At 33.8% G+C, this 21,581-nt stretch overlaps 1 protein-coding gene across 4 annotated transcripts in view; it reads left to right on the top strand.

Annotated features, from left to right (window-relative positions):
* Positions 1 to 21,581, top strand: part of LOC121413252 (ubiquitin carboxyl-terminal hydrolase 16-like) — a 32,599-nt gene that overhangs the window by 3,258 nt on the left and 7,760 nt on the right. For all 4 annotated transcript variants that reach the window (XM_041606005.1, XM_041606008.1, XM_041606006.1 and 1 more), the window contains exons 2-15: positions 1,731 to 1,885; positions 3,289 to 3,374; positions 6,081 to 6,197; positions 7,380 to 7,483; positions 9,098 to 9,210; positions 9,756 to 9,865; positions 11,115 to 11,162; positions 12,177 to 12,320; positions 13,013 to 13,146; positions 17,503 to 17,590; positions 18,236 to 18,323; positions 19,048 to 19,136; positions 20,775 to 20,831; positions 21,282 to 21,470. In XM_041606005.1, the coding sequence (XP_041461939.1) occupies positions 1,780 to 1,885; positions 3,289 to 3,374; positions 6,081 to 6,197; positions 7,380 to 7,483; positions 9,098 to 9,210; positions 9,756 to 9,865; positions 11,115 to 11,162; positions 12,177 to 12,320; positions 13,013 to 13,146; positions 17,503 to 17,590; positions 18,236 to 18,323; positions 19,048 to 19,136; positions 20,775 to 20,831; positions 21,282 to 21,470 (1,473 nt within the window). In that variant the 5' untranslated portion in view covers positions 1,731 to 1,779. The remainder of the gene's footprint in view (positions 1 to 1,730; positions 1,886 to 3,288; positions 3,375 to 6,080; positions 6,198 to 7,379; positions 7,484 to 9,097; positions 9,211 to 9,755; positions 9,866 to 11,114; positions 11,163 to 12,176; positions 12,321 to 13,012; positions 13,147 to 17,502; positions 17,591 to 18,235; positions 18,324 to 19,047; positions 19,137 to 20,774; positions 20,832 to 21,281; positions 21,471 to 21,581) is intronic.

The raw sequence follows: 21,581 nt of genomic DNA on the forward strand, positions 1-21,581 counted from the left end.
TCCAGAAAGATCGACGCTACGTGACTACAAACATATTTCCAACACGAAAATGAGTACATGGGACTGTACTGTGTATTTTAGTGTTGTGAAATCACTCGGGGTAAATCGTCAGAACTAAGACGGAACTGATAATTTATCATTTCATTTTCAGTAATTGACCAGATTAAACCACTTTTAAGAAAATATTGACAACGGAAAAACGCTTCAAGTTCGGAATACGAATTTTACCTGTATAATAGCAACCGAAGGCAGGTTGTTTGGACTTCCTGTTTCAACTTTCCTTACCTACCATTTCCGGAACATCGATCATGGAACATGCGTTGATTTGGTTTGAATTTTTTTTTTTTTTTTTTCACCCTCATTCCTTCATCTCTTATTTATCTTTTATATTAATATGGAAATTTCAGAAGGTGAAATATATACTTTACCATTACTTTGTCAGTCACAAGGAATTAATTTATGTCTTGTCTTTTTCTTTGTTTAAATACAAAACCATTAAATGTACGTCCGATTACAGCATTACGTAATTCAACTACACTTTTTAACTGAGTTAAGCTTAAAATGTCCCCACATTTTATAAGGAAAAAAATATATTCATGTTTATAAAAAAAATTGAAAATGATAAAAATTTAATCAAACACGAGACCGAAACTGTCATACTTTGTCATTTACGAGGAATGAATTTATGTCTGGTTCTTTTTCTTTATTGAATACAAAATGGTTAGGTTCCATTACGATTACGATCGATTACGGCAATACGTAATTACACCACACTTTTATACCGAGTTTAGCTTCAAAATGTCCCCTCATTTTATCAAGAAAAAATATATTTATGTTAATGAAATATTCTTAAGTTGATAACAGTTCAATCAAAGACGAGATGGGAGCTATCATAGTGGATTTTAAAAATATATTGAGTGGAATTCTCTTTGTGCACAATCACTAACCAATATTTTTTTGTTTAATTTTATACTTAAATCTATGTAGTCATCATATTTTATGCATTGCATATTATCTTTTTTTTTTTACCGAACTTCCGAGGCCAGGCCTTTGCGTTCGGTCCGGTTCGGAAGTGCCAAGTTCGGCGAACTTCCGTTCGGTTTTGCGGTTCGGCTGCAGCACTAAGTGCAGCACAATGTGGATAAATTTCTTGGTGAAGGAAATTATGCCATGGCTGGGATTCGAACCCTCAAATCCTCTGTACAAAGTCAGAAGACTAATCCACTGGGCCACAATGCTCCATGATAATGATGATGATGATTATGATGAACATGATCATTAATCTTTCATGATCATCTTTGATGATGATGATGATGAATGATGATGATGATTATGATGATTATGATGAACATGATCATTAATCTTTCATGATCATCGTTGATGATGATGACGATCATCATCGATTCATGATGATGAATGATGATGATGATGGTGATGATGATTATGATGATGGGGATGATTATGATTATGATGAACATGATCATTAATCTTTCATGATCATCGTTGATGATGATGATGACAATCATCATCGATTCATGATGATGAATGATGAATGATGATGATGATGGTGATGATGATTATGATGATGGTGATGATGATGATTATGATGATGGTGATGATGGTGATGATGATTATGATGATGATGATTATGATGATGGTGATGATGATGAATGATGACGAAGATGATGATGATGATGATAGATGATTGTATTTTTTTCTTCTTGTTTCAGTGCAAAAGGGTATTTTTAATTTGGTGATGTGACATTGGATTTTGTCTCAATGCGAGTGAAGGAAGGAGCAACTGGACCTGCCGATATGGGTAAGAAGAGAAACAGAACCAAGCAAACAGACTATCATAATACATCAGATGAAGAAACCGTTAAAGGTAGGTCATAGAATGCTCCTTTCTACTGATAAAACTATGTTAGATGTATGAAATGAATGGTAATGTTATTGGTGCTTTTTTGTGGTCCTGCATAGCATAGTGAGACTGTTGGCGCCGCTTTTCTGATGGTGGCTGCGTCAACATCAACTCTTAAATGAAGGTTAATTTTTTTTAAATGACAGCATAACTTAGAAAGTATATGGACCTAGTTCATGAAACTTGGATATAGGTTGATTAAGTATTACTACAGATCCTGCCAGAGTTTCAGGTCACATGACCAAGGTCAAAGGTCATTTAGGGTCAATCGTACCATGTTGGGGGAGTCAATATCAAAATAGTTTTTGAAATGTCATCATAAAAAAACTGAAAGTAGAAAACTGAAACTGCTCCTAATTCATGAAACTTAGTCATAAGGGTAATCAAATATTAATTACTGAACATCCTTCCTGAGTGTCAAGTCACATGACCAAGGTTAAAGGTCATTTAGGGTCAATGATATTGGCCAAGTTGGGGTTATTTGTTGAATTACCATCATAACTTTGAAAGTTTATGGATCTGATTCATAAAACTTGGACATTTAAGAGTAAATTAATCAAGTATCACTGAATATCCTGTGTGAGTTTCAGTTCACATGACCAAGGTCAAAGTTCATTTATGGTCAATTAACTTCAGCCATTTTGGGGATATTGATTGAATTACCATAACTCTGAAATTGTATTGGTCTAGTTCTTAAAGCTTGGATATTAGAGTAATCAAGTGTCTTGTGTGAGTTTCAGATCACATGACCAATCTCAAAGGTCATTAAGATCAATGAACTTTGGCCATTTTGGAGGTAATTATTAAATTGCTGTCATGACGTTCAAAGTTTATGGATATACATGTAGTTTATGAATTGTGAACATACAGTATGGATAATCAAGTATCACTGACAAGTCTTTGTTACATGATCAAGGTCAAATGTCATTAAGGGAAAGTGTCCTACATATATAGGAAAGTGGTCTTCCCCCCAAAATATAAAGACGTAAAGCCTGAAACTACTTACTGTTCATGCCATATACATTAAATGTACATGTAGTTCTAGTTCTCAGACAGTCTGTCTAAAAGGTTCAATATTTCAGTGATATACTGTATATTGGAATATCTTATATTCAAATAATAGTGACCAAGCAATTCTTCTATTGATTTGTTTTGTTTAATTTATCCGTAATTTATACATTTTAATTTTTCATCATACAAACTTGATAATTGCATAGTATCTGAAAGGCACATGTACGTTATGTACAAAAAAGACTATTAAATCTTTCCAGGATCCCAACCAAAATAATTTTTTATGTATATCTAGTACTAGTAATCTTTTATGCAAATTGAGTTCACACTTTAATTCTATTCCTTAATACATGTAGGTAAAGAATGTACCCATCTTGAGAAGTCTGTCAGCTTGACTGGTGTGAAGAAGGGTCTCAAGAATTATGGCTTTGGACAGTGCTCAGTAAGTTACCATTCTTTCTTTTTTCTTTTTAGCTCATCTGGCCCGAAGGTGTCCGTCGGTATCCGTTGTCTGTCCACAATTTCAAAATGCGTTTTCTTCGTCATTTCAAGTCTAATTTCAATTCTGTCTGCCTTATATGACAGCACTAGGTGGGGGATTCAAAACTTCTACAAAGAATTTTGAAACTCATGAAATATGCTAATTTATGCGCATTTATCACCTAAATCACCTAAAACTTCTTTGTAATACGTTGACCGATTTTGATTTTTTTTCTTGGATCTGGTAGAGCTTCTTGAGGTTCACCAAACTTCTACACAGAATTTTGAGTAAAAAGTTATTAATGCTAATATATGCCAAATTTATTCATAAATCACATAAAATGCCTCTTTTATTTGTTGACCGATTTTGATTTTTTTTTTCCATCTTGTAGAGCTGCACGAGGTTCAAACTTGTACAGAGAATTTTGACATTTTTACTAGAAAATTACTTTTGCTAATTTATGCAAAATTTATTCATAAGCAAAATTTATTCATAATCACAAATAAATGCTTATTTATTTGTTGACCGATTTTGATTTTTTTTGTTCCATCTAAGAGCTACATGAGGTTCACCAAGGTTCTACACAGAATTGAGACATTTTGACAAGAAAATCATTTATGCTTATACGAAATTTGTTTATAAATCACAAAAAATGCTTCTCATTCATCATTTCAATTCTGTTTCCTCATATATGTCACCAGTATATTTCACTACAGTGTCAACTGGGCTGAAATTAAAATTGAGTTAAATTTTTTTGATGCCGGATGAGCTGCACATCATTGATGTGCTAGTTTTTTTTTGCTCTTTCCTTTGACTTTGATCACACATATACAGTGTACCATGATGAAGAATCTTGGTGGAAATGAATTAGTTTCACTGGTTCTTTCATACATGTAATAACCTTTAAAGTTTGATTTTCTTTTAAATTAAAGATGCATACATGTACAGTGAAATGATAAATTAATTCAGTTCATTTTATTATTCAAACCAGTATAAAATATAAATCAATTACAAAGCATAATATTGTATGTAACAAAATGGTTAGGACCCCCTCCCCCCCAAAAAAAAGGTTGAAGCTTGTAAAATATTGGCCTTTTACATAAAATGCATTACAAAGTAATTAACAATGAAATAGAGAAATAGAAGTAGATTGTGAATATAAAAAAAAAACAATCACAAACAGGCACCCATGGAAATACACCCTCATGCATGATACATTGTATTTGAATTGACTCTGAAGGATTAACCTGAAAATCATTAAAGGAAAAAACAAGACAAAAGATATTAAATCTATAGCATAAATGAACCCCCCCCTCCCCTCCCCTGAATGAGGTGGTATTGTGGCATATACACTGTAAATGTGCATGTATCTACTGCCCAGAAAATTTGTACAAAGGTCTTGGAGTAGAATATGAGTCAATTGATGACGTATGTTAGAGTGAAACCACATGACACCTTAAGATAGTGAGTGGCTCTAATTGAATAGATCCTGTCCTAGGAAGCAGACCTTATAGAAGGCCACAGTAAGGGATCCATGTCATTGTAGAGTTGTATTGCTTTTAATGGTGGATAGGTGATTAAACAGAAAGATCCGTCCAAAGAATGTAAGTCCAATGCAAGTTGTGTGTTTATTTCTTGTGCATAATTAGTTTGTTTCTCAGTTTAACCTTAGATCAAAAATATCAATGTTTGACTTTCTACCTTCGTCATTACAAAGTCGGCACATACATGTACATGTACATTAATACAAACACTGTATGTTAGAAAGAGTCATGAGACTATGTTTATAATAAGTTTAGATAGTAAAACTTGTCAGTTGTTCAATAATGTACATGACTTTCCAATTTATTTCATATTAAATATTTAAACTTATTTTTTTTATTCCTTTTCTACTTCTTGTTTTCTCTATTTGTCTGTTTAGGTCTATTTGTCTGTTTAGGTTTAACAATAAGTTTAAAGATTCAGGAAGTTTAGGTTCCAGTTTCAATGTTTGTCTAAGGAAAAACATTCATGCACCTTCATGTAGAAGGCAAACAAAATTTAACTATGATATGTACTGTACATGTATGTATCTGTAATATTGTAATATGACCAAGATGATTGAATTGAACACTCGATATTGCGCAATGCTGTAACTTTCATTAGCTATTAAAGAGAAGTACTGAAAGAATACTGCCATTGTTCAGGGTGCTACATGTACATAACTTTTTAAAAGCACTTGCCCAGTCGAGCAAGTAAATTTTGAAAAAGTTAAAATATACTTGCCCGAAAATCCATTTCACTTGCCCGAAAAAATCCTTGAAAAAAATAGTTTTACCTCTTTTAAGGAAAGTTTTGCAGTTTTATAAACCATTGACCTTTTTCTCTCTTTTGACATGAACCGATCTACCTTATTGCATTTCTTTTTCAAAAGTGATTTTATCTTGCCTGCCATGACTAAAACTACATGTAGGGTCAATCATATCGACCATAATTTTGGTCATTCTACTGTGAGAATTTCGCTTGCCAAATTTGGGCATGTACATGTAGTTTTGGTCTTTACTTCAAAACGCATGCCCAACCCTAACTTTTACTTGCCCCGGGCAATTGGGCAAGTGCTTATGTAGCACGCTGCATTGTTATAAGCAGCCTTTAGAATATAATATGTTTATATATTATTATTTACAGTCATGTACTAGTGATAAAGGAAGTGGAAGCAGTGTTAAGAAAAGCAGTCCTGTTGATGAAGTAGATGGTGATGTCTTTGAGCCGGTCATATGGCTTTGTCTAGCATGTGGAAGTCAGGTAAGTTCATCCGTTGAATTTCCACTTGTATATTTTCATTAGGGCTATTAATCCTTTGGGCCGTAATCTGAACTTGGGTCTTATTTAAACTCTGGTTTAAAGTTGTGGTTTATCTATGGAAAGCTAACTTTGTCACAAATATCTAATAGCTCATTTGTCAGGAAATGAAAACTAAAATTACTTTTGAGGAATGCGCAAACTCAACATAAGAAACAAGCGTCTGATATAAACTTTTGATATTTTGGCTTCCCAGAATTTAGCACAGAATTGAACCATGGTCCATGTTTCTTTTGTTTTAACTGACAATGTGGCCATTTAGCGCTTGGTCTAATGATAAACAAATGAGGCGACAATTTCTCATTTTTGTGTGTGTGTATTTGAGCGTTTTTTATACCATATCACAGTGGAGCATGGTGAAATATACACTCAACCTACATTTGGTTGGAATCGTTCATGGTGGCCCAAGATGTAATCTGCATTGAAATTGGTGTATATTGGCTTGATTCGTGATAGTGCCAACATGTATGCTAATTTACACTGATTTAAATGAGGCATATTATGTTCATTTGCATGTAGGTTATCATGAAACAATTTATGTCATATTTGACAGAGATTTTTCAACATTCTCTTTGAATTCATCATGAAACAGCTGAAATGTACTCAAAAAGGGTGATAATTATTGAAATCCCCATTTCATTATGAAGTGAAAATTATTATAAATGTATTTGACAAAATCAAATGGGGTTGCCCAAAGTTAGAGACATGTTTCCAACCATGTTGCCAATGGCATCTTCAGACACATTAATTTCATAAAGGGCTTCATTTATCTTCTCATCTCAGAAGAGATTAAAGCTCTCTTTTACCAAATAACTACATGTATTTGTATTTGATTCATCATCTAAATGAATGCAGAAATGGTGTTTAGTTTTTAATATTTCTCAGTTTATCATGTGGTGTGTATAAATATAGAATCAAGATTGTTTTTGATATTGTGGAGAACATTTGAATATCTTTATGAAAGCGAAACTGACAGTTTAAAAAGAAATGATTTCTTTTCAATGCCATTCATAATACTGTATAAGAGGCTATTGGGGCTGAATTACATGTACTTGTAGTTTAAGTGGTATTCATCTGTTATTGAATAATCAGGGTTATATTTGTTCTTTCTTTCTATGTAATTAGGGATGTTGTCGTAATAGTCCAGCCCAGCACGCCTTGAAACATTTTGAGACACCTAGGACAGGTTCACATTCTGTAGCTGTCTGCTTGGCTAATTGGAATGTGTGGTGAGTTTTAACTAACACGTAATAATAATAATAATAATGACAGATATATCATATTTTACCCAGGGTAGCCACTCTAGTTCCAAACACTGTTCTCCAAGCAAGTTCTGCTTTACATGCTGTTTATTTTCCTGAGTTTAGTTGGACTGCCTCAGTGTTCAAGAATTCAAGGAATTTCTTCTTATCATGTACCCACTTAATACACTAGAGTGGATAGTGGGAAATGTAGATTAAATGACTTGCCAAAGAATGCATGTGCTGTGGTGGGATTCAAACCCTTGGCCTCTTGGTTGATACTCCTAGAGGACACTCGTCCACAACACCTCTACCTAGCCCATCGGTCAGCAATCCAAAGTATTAGATCCAATTTTATTTGACTGAATGAGGTTGGCTGGATTCATCTCACACTCATGCAATCACCCTTACCCACTCCTTCCTACTCTCCTCACTCTCTTTCCTTATCTCACATTGATGGATGTCAGATAAAACGCTTTGAAATGCTTTTAAAGGGATGGTCCAAGCTGGAAATCTCAATAAATAAGAGTAAAATTCACAGAGCAAAATGCTGAAAATTTGAAATCAAAATCGGATAACAAATAAAGATTTGCCTTATTCCGGTGAAACAGTTCTAAGCATATCTTTATGAATATTCATTAGGTGGGCTGATGATGTCATATCTCCACTTGTTCTTTTATATTTTTTTATTTGAAATTAGGTTTATTCAAAATTTTTCTACTAAGGACAAAACAAAGTATTGAATTTTTAAAAACTGATTAATTACATTAGTTATTTATTGCCGCAACTTATTTCATCATTATGGAGACACATCATTTACGCATGTATGAAAAAATGAAACATTTATGATTTCATGTACATTAATAACATAAAACAAAGGAAAATGGGGATGTGACATCATCATTCAACCTAATGAATATTCATGACGATGTGCATATAACTGATTTCACAAAATATTGATAACTTTAAAGTTCAATAACTTCATTATTTGTTATCCAATTTTGATGAAATTTTCAGCATTTTGCTCTGTGGATTTTACTGTATTTATTCAGATATAAATATTTTCAGCCCGGACCATCCCTTTAAGATAGGTGATAGAAATGAAAGAGCGCACTGTCTGCTGCAGGTAACATCAGTCTTATCATCAGAACCAGCTTGATACCGAGAATCTTTTTTTAATTTTCATTGTTTTCTTTTTTCTATTGGGAATTGTTAGTTTAAGTTCTCTAGTGGGGGGGGGGCACATGATACATGTGAAATGTGCTAATTCAAAGATGGTGATGAGTGTTGTAATGGTTGATGCTGGTTAAAACTGTCTAACACTCAGGATTTCTCAATGCAATATTACACCTGCCCAACTGGCACTAATTTCCCACCAATAAAAAAATGGTATGAAAATGATATTCTTAAAAATATTTAAAAACAATTCAATTTTGTGCCCCTGAATTCCCATGGTACTTCGGTGTCAAGCAATTTTTGTAACCCACCGCTGTAAAGTCCAACAATGCTGGTAATATTGAAATTGTGCAAATATTGTTTCTGAAATGATTAGTTTAAAAAAGACATATATTACCGCATTGTATGGTTTCTTTGTTTGTGTAGGTGTTACAAGTGTGACGATGCAATCAGCCCATCAGAGAGCAAGAAACTAGGAGAGTGTATGGATTGGATTAAGAAACAGGCATTTCAACAAAAACCTGCTGAAAAATCAGCCAGTAAGTATCAGCATTTCAAAGACTAACCATTATCAATCCCATTTTAATTAATATAAGTTGTATTAATCTTGAAATTTTGAGGGAGGGATTTTGAATAATGGTAACACATTTCTTGCACCCAGTAAAATATAAATATATATATATAAATAATTCAACAAAATCGTTGGAACCAGCGGGATTTGAACCTACATTGTCTACTGCTGGCTGGACATTCCATCCTATTGTCAATGATGACTATTAATACAAGTCAGAATAAGATCAAAAGAGCTGAGGAATTAATTTGAAGTTCATCATGACTGCCATGGACCAGTAATGGCCTAGTGGTAGGATTGCTGACTGGTATCACTGGTTCCAAGTTCTGGTTCTAAGTGACTCATCTTTCATTAATACCCTGTGCCAGCCGGAAATGTAGTTACATTGTACATCATTTAGTATTTATCAATCAGTAAGTCAGTAGTCTCAAGTTTTAAACCCAGTATATGGATGCAAGCTACATGTACATGTAGATTATGTTAACATTATTTTCCTTTCCTTCCATTCTGTAGGTAAAAAGAAGAGCAAAGAAGCAGACGTTGATGAGAGTCATGTCAGAACATCGTCGTCTCCAATTCGATCACCACTACTTACAAGGGAGGGATCACTACCTAAAGTTAGGGTAAGTCTATGATGTGAACTTTAAAGCCTGTTTATTTAATTCAATTCAATTCAAAATGGTTTATTTAGATAAAAAACTTTCATCACAGCACAGAGCCGAATTACAAAAAGTTTTTACAATATAAAAGATTGAAATCATAAGGAATAAACAAAGTGTGGCATATAACAACAAAAACATAATACAATAAAACAACAAATATGGTACACAAAGAGAAACTTATATAAGACAAAATGTGTTCAATATGACGTTAAGAATTACATAACTAAAACAAAAAATACAAAGTCATAGATGAGACATACAAATTATGCAAAAGAGTACCAGATCATATACAATTAAGGAATAAATTAAATATATGAATACACAAGAGATTAAGGATAAGGAGAAAAATATAGGCAGAATAACAAGAGTGAGGAGAAAAGGAGCAGAAGATAAAAAAAAACAAAGCAGCAATTATATTAGAAGGCGGATGAAAAAAAAACAAAAAAAATAGTAAACGAGATAGAGTAATTGATCAATAGTGAAAACAACTTTATTTGGAATACAGCGTAAATATACAACGAAACAAAAGAAGGACAAGAGAGAACGGTAGCGAGGCTACTATAAAAACAAAACTGTTTAAGTTATAGATAATTAGATTTCAACATAGTAAACTGTGAAGATAAAAAAAGGGTTTAACTGTGAAGAAAAGTATTTCATTTTAAGTATTCCCGGACAGTTATGGATAATTTGAGTTTGAAACTGTTAAATTATAACCTGTTCTGTTAGAGATTTGTGTCACAGTTTGCTTTGCAGGGTTTGAATAGTTCTATCATTATTCATTGCTTTAATATCAGAATGAATTTTAGAAATAGAAATAAATATAGAAGCAAGGGCATTCTTGTGTATGTGTTTGTAAGATCTATATCTTAGTGATATTTTGTAGGTAATGAAGCTACCTTTCCAATACCTGATTTCATTCATGTGATTTATGAGATGAACCTGTTTTCAAATGAAGTTACAAGCATTTATGGTAGTGTATGACAATACCATAAAATAGAGATTCTTCAAGCCTTTTTCCCTTCTACTTCAAGTTATCACATCTCATGTGGTTTACAGCCCTTTAAGGACTTCAGTTTTTCTCATCTCTATCTGTGGAGCCATTCAATTCCATCCCTCCCATCTTAATTTCTCTATCATCTTTTCTTCATTCCAACATTTTATATTTTCTGTACCACCTTGCAAACCAGGATTTCTTTCTTTTTTATTTCAGGGGCTAAACAACCTTGGCAATACCTGTTTCTTCAATGCTGTAATGCAGGTTAGTTTTAATAATGTCACATTGTGAGTGAAAAATATTTGTTTTACCTTACCCATTAGTTGATAATTTTTTTTCATGAATGTGTATCTGCTTGCTTTAAAATTAGATTGAATCTTTCTCTTTTTACAAGGAAATTAAATTCACATCATTCACCCATCGTCACAATATCTAGTATATATTGTTCAAATCAACACCTATTCTTTGAGGTTGATTGTCACTGTGCAGTCTTGAAACCTTACATGTTCCATTTCTGAAGTACTATTGAGATACAAATACATATTGTTACATTAGCGTTATTCCATACAAAAATTATCAACCTTTGCAGGTCTGACCCGCCGTTTCTCTCAATGTATAACCTTCACTTTGCAAACTGTTCAAGCCATAATGGTTGAATTCACAATGGTGGTTTTGAAAACCCACGGTTGAGTCCATGGTTTATTCAGATTTCCTGTATAAATTACGCTTAATTTACCGTGTATCGGGCGCGTATATAAAACTTGTCCAATCCTGATGCACGCTTTTGTCACAGTGCGCCAAATTGACGCCTGTTACCATGGTTAGATGCGCTATTTCATTCATGAGTCCACTGCTTGAAGAGTGGACTCATTAATAAAACAGCATTGATAACCACGGCAACAGGCGACAACTTGGCGCACTGACAAAAGCGAGCATCAGGATCTTTTTTCATACACGCGCCCAATACGTGGTAAATTAAGCATAAGTTATATAGGAAATCTGCATAAACCGTGGACTCAACCGTGTGTTTTCAAAACCACCTTTGGGAATTCGGGCCAATGATTTGATAGCATTACAACTTTTAATAGGAGCTAGAAAACAGACAAATTATTTCATGAAGAGCATGAAGAGGGGGGGGGAGGAAAATATTGAACTTAAATGAATTGCTCATTATTAATGTACTCTTTTAGAGACTCTGCAGATTCATACCACTCTATTATCTTGATAGTAAATTGCACATTTTATTCTTTGTGTTCAATTTTGATTTCTTTGCTTTAGAACCTGACTCAAACCCATGTCTTGAGAGATCTTCTTCATGAGAAATGGTCGTCAGGTAAACAGCTAGTTGTTCCCACGGATACACATCTTTCTGTTTCCACCAATCAAAATGGAATCGGCAAGGACTCTGAGAAAGAGCCATTGGTAAGACATACAAGTTAAGAAAGTTTTTTTTACTAGTTTGAAGAGGTTGTGCTTTGAAGAGGTGCTTAGCAAGCTGGAAGGAAAACGATTACATATAGATCTTGAATTACACACACAGGTAACTCTGTTTCAGTAAAACTTGTTTCTAAATGACATATAACACTGAGGCCTTGTATTCTGAAATCCACTTTAACTTTTAATAGAAAATGGTCTAACTCTGTTATGGGAAGCCCCCCCTCCAAAAAATAGTGCCATTTATTTCTTATTTTTATTGTGTTTACTATTTGTTTCCCCGTGGCTTTCACAATGAAAAAATATATCAGTTAACATGAATTACTTCAGAGTCAAATGAGTGGACAAAATAAACATTCAAGTACTCATAAAGAGTTGAGATACAATTGGCTATCCGTAGTTAAACCACAACTTAAAATCTGAGTTCAGAATACAAGCCCAAGTCTTGTATGTGGGTCTCATGCAATATCACTTGTGTGAATAACCAAAGAGATTTCGGTCACTGTGGATATATGTGTGTGATTCATGTGCATATCCTGTGTAGGAAGCTCCCTGGAGATATCATTGGAGCATTGTGTAGACTGTGAGACTGACAATTCAGATGCGTATATCACCTGTCCATTTCTTGTTATCAAACCAAGAGACCTCTCACCTTAACATTATATTTTTGTTCATTTCAGGTACCAATCACCATCACAGTAGCTCCCCTACAGCCCTTGACATCATCATTGATTGAATTCCTAGATGAAATGCAGAAACCAACCAAGTCAACATCAATCAATCCAAGAGCTCTCTTCAATCAAGTTTGCAATAAGTAAGACAATATACTGGCTGTTATTGATATCCATCTACAATTTAATAATGTACAAATAATGAATGTTGTTCTTATTTGTGCAATGTTGTCTGAGTTGGATGGATTTTTCATTTCATCTTTCACCAAATGAAGTATTTGTCCATTGCACAAATGAAAAGAACATTCATTATTTGTTTTATATGACACCTAAATATGGATCCTTGTCATTTGAAATTTATGAATTTGGATGCAGAAGTGCATTCAGTGTGAACACTGTCATATACATTCAACTCGCACACTGCAAACAAGTGTTTTTCCGTGTAGCCCTGGTGGTCTCAGCGAGCGTGCAATGGACAAAATCGTATGAATCCAAAATTGCACAGATGATGAGGTCATTGTGAAATAGGCTGAATGATTTACATCAAACAATGTTTAATGACCTGGGCCCGTATTCCATAAACGAGATAAGATTTTTGCTTAAGTCTTAGCAATTTGTCTTAGCATTTTGCTTGTCTAAGAAATCTTCCCTAGCGATATTCCATAAACTTAAGACATTTGTCTCAAGTCAGGTGATATGGCTAAGCCAAAGTCTCAAATTCTATGACCTTCAGTGACCTTCTTAATGATAAATTGCTGCAGAGGTCACTGCAACAAACTTGCAAAAATGTGACTAAAGTTGTTTTTTCTTAAAAATTTGGATTTTATTGAAACTAATTACAACTATTGTAGTAAGAGAAGAGCATTCATCACACATATATGGTAAGAATTTTTAATTCAACATATCTATATTTTTGTTAATTACCAAAACATTTCAATCCCAAACCGAGTGACTTGCACAGTTTTTTTGTGTATCAGTCCCATATATTACTTTTCATGTATTGTTTGTCAAAATATAAATTGAATATATTCCTCTCAACATCTTTACTCTAACTTCAGTAGACCTAGGCCCCCTAAGAGAAAACTTTTGTAACTTTTGAGACTAGTCTTGGGTCTAACATTAGGCCTAGATCTAGCCTAGGCCCAATTAGATCTATAATATCCGTCTGTTTGGAGGAGAATTAAACATTGTTTTTTTCCTTTTTTTTACGTTTTTATGAAGGCTGCAAAACGTAACTTTGTTAGTAGTAGTGGCATGCCAGGCATAGACATAGTGGAGCAACCGAGACTGAAGCTATTATTAGTATTGGTCTAGGCCTAGAACAACATTCAGGACTTAGCCTGGCTTAGCCTTACTTAGCGACAGGGATAGATTTACATGTAGGACTAGAATAGATCTGACTTAGAGTTAGAGTTAGGCCTAGCCTAGACCAAAAGCTTCTGTCTCCGACTGTATTTTGATTTTTCTGCTAAACTACGAGTACGACACTCGACAGTCTAACAACATTACGTTGGCCTAGACCCTTATCTCACCAATGTGATATGACAGTAAATATCAGAAACTTTTAAATAAATTCCCAGAAACGACGGTTATTCCTGTCTACAGACATACAGTGCTACTGCTAGGCCTATCGCTATGCATTGCTTGCCAACTACGCCTAAACTAGTTAGATCTAGGCCCCTAGGCTTAGTCCTGACCTAGACATCTATGTAGATTCCAAGTAGATCTAGGACTAGGCCTAGGTCTACTTCTGTTTTAGGTCCATTTATTAATTTTGGAGGGGATATCAATTTATACATTTTGGGGAGTTTGTTTAGATCTAGGTTTCTAGAAAACAGGCCTAAAGTAAAGCCTAGTACTAGTAGTAGACCAACAGCTCAGTCTAGACTGGGGCCTAGATTTATATAAAAATTTACTTCAGGTCTAGGCGGCCTAGCCTATTATGGCTATACTTTCTTCAAATTCATTCTAGATTCTATTTCTAGCCTAGCCGGTAGCCCTAACGTTAGGACTGGCTGATCTCAGACTAGTCTACTGTTTGATCTAGAATCTCTAACGTAGGCCTAGATCTAGACGAAAAATAAGACTAAAAGCTATACCCTATCTAGATCTAGTAGAAGTAGAACTATATCAATCTAGGTGTTCATAGTTATAGGTCGAGATCTAGAGTAGAGACTTGTAGACTCTATCAAAATATAGATTCTAGTTTTTAAAAATAGTAAATGTAGGCTAGTCTAGATCTATTCAAAAAGGAAGTAGGCTAGGGATCTAGCATTAAGTTGAATCCAGCCAAATGTGAATTTTTTCTTTTTGGCTCCAAAGTACCGGTACATCTTAGTAAAATCCACATCGATTCAATCTCATTTTCTGGCCTCACTGTAAATCTGTCAAGTTCTTGTCGCAATCTCGGTATAGGCCTAGTTTTTTATTCTCACATGTCTAATCACATTTCTTTTATTTGTAGATCAGTTCGCTACCAATTGCGAAATATTGGTTTTATTGTAAATACTTGTCACGACCGGTCACAGAAAAATGGGTTCATGCAACAAATTTTCCAATATAGACTATGTTTTGCAGATCTATACCTCAAAATCAATGTGTGAGCCAACTTTTATAAGAATTGGTTGAAAACTAAAAAGGGTTTCAAACCACAAGATTTTCACCTAATTTCATTATATACAATGTAATATGTTGTTACCTTGCCTTGGCAACACGATTTCTGAGACAGACAAAAAATATTCTTGCACATTTTTAACTCAAGACTGATGTGTGTGCCAAATTTCATGAGCATTAGTTGAAAAAGATGAAGGAGTTCGAACTACAAGATTTTCGTTAAATAATATGTTACCATGGCAACACGATTTTTGATACAGGCAAAAATATGTCTTAGACATCTTCAACTCAAGACTAATGTGTATGCCAAGTATTTAGGAGAATAGACCAGTTGAAAACTGATAAAGTAATTCAATCACAAGATTTTCATTTATATTTGGTATTTTTTGTTACCATGGCAACACAATTTTTTATATAGGCATAAAATATGTTTTGCACATTTTCACATCAAGACTAATGTTTGTGCCACATTTCAGGAAAATTGGTTAAAAACTGAGGAAGTAGTAAGATTTATACGTAATTTTTGCCATTATATACCGTTACCATGGCAACACATTTTCTGACACATGCATTAATGTGTCTTGCACATCTTTCCTCAAATCCAATGTGTGAGCTAAGTTTCATGAGAATTGGTAGAAAATTAAAGAAGTATTTTAAACGGCAAAATTTTGGCCATAATACATTGTTACCATGGCAACACAATTTCTGAAAAAGAAAAACATCTTCCACCTCCTTACCTTAAGACCAATGTGTGTTCAAAATTTCATGAAAATCGGTTTAAAAAATGAAGTAGGAGCTCGAAATGCAATATAGGTATAAATTGTAAAATTTTGTTGGCTGAATTACCTTGAAGGTAATACAATTAAGACAACTCACAGCTGTCTTAAAGTTAGGGCTAAATTCTTAGCCATGTTGTATTTATGAAATACAGAATCTGCAGTTTTAAGAAAAGTTACTTAGCCATTCATCCTATATCTGTCTTAGTTGCGCAAAACCTCTTAGCCAAATTCTAAGACAAAATTCTTAGCCAATTCTTTATGGAATACGCGTTTTGGCTAAGAGTTTTATCTTAGACAGAAAAATAAGACAAAATGCTTAGATTTTTTACTTAAGCATGCTTATCTCGTTTATGGAATACGGGCCCAGGATCTGTCTAGGTCTCATATAATGTAAAAAGTGTAATTCTTGCCATTCTACTTTCGCATATTGTGTGCCCTCCATATTTTGGCTTTTCGTTACTTTATTAGCATACACATGTATGCAATAATTTTTCAAGTGGGATTTTATTTCTTTATCTGAATTTTATTGATCATCATCTGTATGCGTTTCAGTTATCACTTAGTATTTAGGGTAGCCTTTCTACCAGACAGTTATCATTGTAACAATCTGGGGCCCATTTCATAAAAGATTTGCAACTGTCGTAACTTTGCCATTATGGCAACTACCACGGTAACCTTGATTCTGATTGGCTGCTGAGCCCTGTTACCAGGGTAGTTGCCATAATGGCAAAGTTACAACAGTTGCAAGTTCTTTATGCAATATGGCCCTGATATCTGTTTCTCAACCTATGAAAATCTAGTAAAAGTTATCAGATTTGATAAATGTTGATGCATCATTCTCCAGGAATGACTATCTTTGTTTATTGCGCAATACTTATTTACAACCAATTCTAAACTTAATTGCAACTTTGCTATTCATTAATATTAATTATAACAAATGAATGTATTCTAAATCTGTTGCTAGAATAGAATAGAATCGGTTGCAAAATCACAATAATTGCAAGATTTATGATTGATTTTATACTTAAAATATGACTTGCAATTGATTATTAGTCTCTATCCACTCCCAGTTGAAGTTAATTAAGGTCCTTTTTTCTACCTGTTCAGAGCATCAAGGTTTAAAGGTTACCAACAACAGGATAGTCATGAACTATTGAGATATCTATTAGATGGAATGAAAGCTGAAGAGATCAAGGTAAGAAACGACCTGTGTAATTATATTCCTCCCTCCCCCCTCTCACCTTTCTATACCCCCCTCTTTCCTCTCACCTCTCCATACCACCTCTTTCCCTTTAACTATTGAGATATCTATTAGATGGAATGAAAGCTGAAGAGATCAAAGTAAGCTACATTTTATCTTCTTTGAAATTTTTGGGAATAGGAAGTCTAAAGATGTTACATTCTTGGAAGGTCATTCCTATTACAGAAGCACCTCCAAAAGCTGCAACTTTTAAAGGGATCATAGTTATCAAATCACTACATTAGCTTTTGACTGATGCAAAATATGGGAGTCTGGGCCAGCATTTATTGTTTTTCTCAACCAGAAAAGAAGAGAAAAACTCACCATTCAGTTGCATAACGGCAATTTTGACCCCTTTCCGACCAAAAACACTTCACAAAGTGGTACATATTTTTCAGAGTATGTTTCCTTTTGCATACTCCATCATCTTGATGAAATCCTCAGAAGATCAAATGATTAATTACATGCAAAGAAAATTGAAATAATAATCAGCTCTATTGTGACATATCTTTCTGCCAATATTAAACTTGTATAGAACATTGATATAAATGTTTACATGACTCCTAACTTCCTACTACTCATGATTTTCTATTTCTAAAGCGTATGCAACAAGGTTTGACGTCAACTTTTGATGTAAAGAAGGCCAAGGTGAAGAACCTAGATGAGGCAACTAAGAAAAAAATAAAAGGTATGTTTAAACTGTTGTATGTTTTGATTCATCCAGGAAGAAAGTTAAATTACGAAAGTTTAAAATAAATCTATTCATTTGGACTTACTTTCATAAAACAGAACAGTTTCATATCCGATGCAGGACACCTCTTCAACTCGTCTGAGTTGGCGGGAAATCGTTATTGCTACTTGGCGCCAAACACTCAAACTGTTCTCGGTTTCATAAAAGTAAGTCTTGGGGAGCGTTTCATTAACATTTTTGTCTGACAAGTTGTCAGATCTAACAACATTCCTTGAATCTGATTGGCTGAGAGGTACCGTTACTAATGGTAATTGTCGGATAAAACAGAACTTGTTGGATAAAATCCTTTCATGAAACGCTCCCATGATGAATAGATTTATTTTGTCTTTCATAAAAGGTATGTGTGAGGTTTGAATATCTTGAATCATATTTGTTTATTAAAATGTAATATTTCTTATTTTTGTCTTCAAATTTAATAGTATCATGTCATTGTTTTGGTAAAATATGTGTGTTGATTAATATTATATTAAGATAAGGATCTGCACTTTGTTATGTTATTGAGCTAGGCTATACTGTAAATTAGCCTAACTCGGGTTTATTTGATAATATAGGCCTTTTTTATGTGTCAGATTTCCAGTTTTAATTTTTGAAAATCTCAACAGATGTTACAGTATAGTTCTTATGAAATGATTAAATTGGCTGTGGTTGTTTATCCCTACAGAGTATGGTAATCACAGCAAACACACGTTTGTTGATACAGTGTTTGGAGGTCATCTGATCAGCTCAGTCAAATGCAACGAATGTCTTAATGTAAGTGATTATCATTACAGCTACTATTTCTCCAATACACTCTCTTGGTTGGTTGGTTGGTTGGTCGGTAATGATACACTGTTAAAAAAAAAAATTAAAAACACTGATTTCACAAGAAAAAGAAGATTTTGCAGATAGCGATAACAGGATCATTGTGTAAGTTCATAAAACAGGAATTTTCTGCAATTTAACAGAACAGGTCTGTTTAAAAAGGGGAAAAGGGTGTTTTATTTAAGGAAATTTGTAAGATTCCATACACCAAATACCAATTTCCTGTGAGATTATGCAATCTGGTAAGATTACAGGTGGTCTTGAGACACTGCTGCAGGAACTTGTTTTATTTTAAGGATAAATTTTCTAACAGTGTATTAGATGAGATTTTAAATAACTGCATATGCACTCTGCAGAATGTCAAGGCACATTGAATAAAATTACATTAGAGAAAAAGTGTAATCATAAATTAAAGAGGAGTAAATTGACAATAAAAAGAGTAGAAAGCAATGAATAGACACGTCTTCAGGCAGCGTTTACATATGTCAACAGAATCTCAGAATCATGTTCTTGCATGTGTGTCAACCACAGAGATTACCAATATCTTTATCGTAGTTTTACTGTATTTTGTATTTGTTATAAAAAGAGGTCAAAACTGTTCAAGGTTTTATGGAATAATCAGTTCCTCTCTGAGTTTATTTCTTCTAGTATTAGATTATGTTGATTTTCAATCAAGAAAATGACTAGGAAGTCGGTGCATTTGGTAGATTGATTCCAATATTGAACAAGTTAGCAACAATAGACCCTACTTTACATGTATATTTAAAAGAAAAGAACAATACTTGTTCTTCAATTTCCATTTTTTTTAGTCTCAGCTTAAAACAATGTTGCATATGAGCGCTACTTATAATGATGGTAAATTGCCACTTCGTCTACTGCCATCTCGTCCACTCACCACATGGTCTACTTTCATTTAGTCTAATGTCATTCCGTCCATCAACATTTCGTCTAACAACCATTTGGTCCAATCATCTCTTTGTCTAATCACAATTTTGACCGTTTCGTATCATAACTGTTTGGTCTAATATCCATTCCATCTTCATTCATTTTGCACAATTAACACTTAGTCCAATTAGACCAAACAGTATATGGACTAAATGGCTATTGGACCAGCTGGTTATTAGACGAAATGGTCAGTGGACGAATTTGCAATTAGACCATGTGGAGAGTGGATGAAATGATGCTAGTCAAAATGATAGTAGATAAGTTGGCAATAGGACGAATTGGCATTAGACGAATTGGAAATAAAATATAATGCAAGTAATGATACTAACCATATTTCTAATGCGCGCATATCCTCTCCAAGGAATGCTCAAGGCGCCTGAAAAGTCAACATTAATTCAACATAATAAACAGTACAATAGAAAATTATGAAATCATACATTAATAAACATTACACTAATTCATTTGGAAAGTGGGCTTATTATGGTGTATTACATGATTATGTTTGACATTGAGAGTGATGTACATGATATTGCCGTATCATGGTATTAAAGGCTGGTGATACAGTTATACCCAGATGCGATATTGTGCAGCTCTAATGCATACCTTGTGTAAGTTTCTAATGACCTATTTATTCCTTTTCAGATCTCAGAAATCCTTGAACCATTCCTAGACCTGTCTTTGCCAATCACCGAAGCCAAGGTAATGTTTGTTTGTTGTTTTTTACTGTTATGCTCTATGCTGTATGGTCAATTATTTAATAAACAATACAATTGGGGAAATACTTAACACTACCTGTATGTAACAAATCATAACAATTTGGGCAATTGGACATTATACATTGATTTTGGAATTATGAAAATTTCCATGCTAAACCTCAATATTTATGAATTAATTTAGTTTTAAAGATTTTTTTTTAATTCTCACAGGAAAATTTGTTCTGTAATATAGTCTTTATCATCAGTGATTGTCCATTTAGAGAGATCATCATCTTCTAACTTTTCAAGTTTTTTAGACTTCCATTTGATCATTTATTTTTTTTAATTTCATAATCACGCTTTTCTCAGTGAATTGTTTCCAAACAGTGTAAGCAGAATCAAGAACAAAAATAAAGTTTCTGTTACTTTCATTTTTTTTTATTGCTAATTATAGGGCAGCAAAAGAAACCTGTCAAGTAGTAAAAGCCTTGATAGACCATCAATGAATGACCAGCAGATGTCACACGATGGCGACAAACAGACCTTGGCTGCAACAGCTGCAGCAGCATCAGTACCAGAGGAAACAAAACTCAGTAAACATCAGATGAATAAACAAAAGGAGAAGGCCAAGAAAGAAGCAAGAGTAAGTTAGGCACTTGGAATTTAATTGGAGGATGAATTTGGTGGTGTGTCGATTCTCATGTCCTGATGACCACAAAACCTATGAAGATAGTTAATGTTCTCACTCGTAGAC

This window comes from Lytechinus variegatus, chromosome 4, assembly GCF_018143015.1.
Source record: "Lytechinus variegatus isolate NC3 chromosome 4, Lvar_3.0, whole genome shotgun sequence".
In the NCBI taxonomy this organism is placed as follows: Eukaryota; Metazoa; Echinodermata; class Echinoidea; order Temnopleuroida; family Toxopneustidae; genus Lytechinus; species Lytechinus variegatus.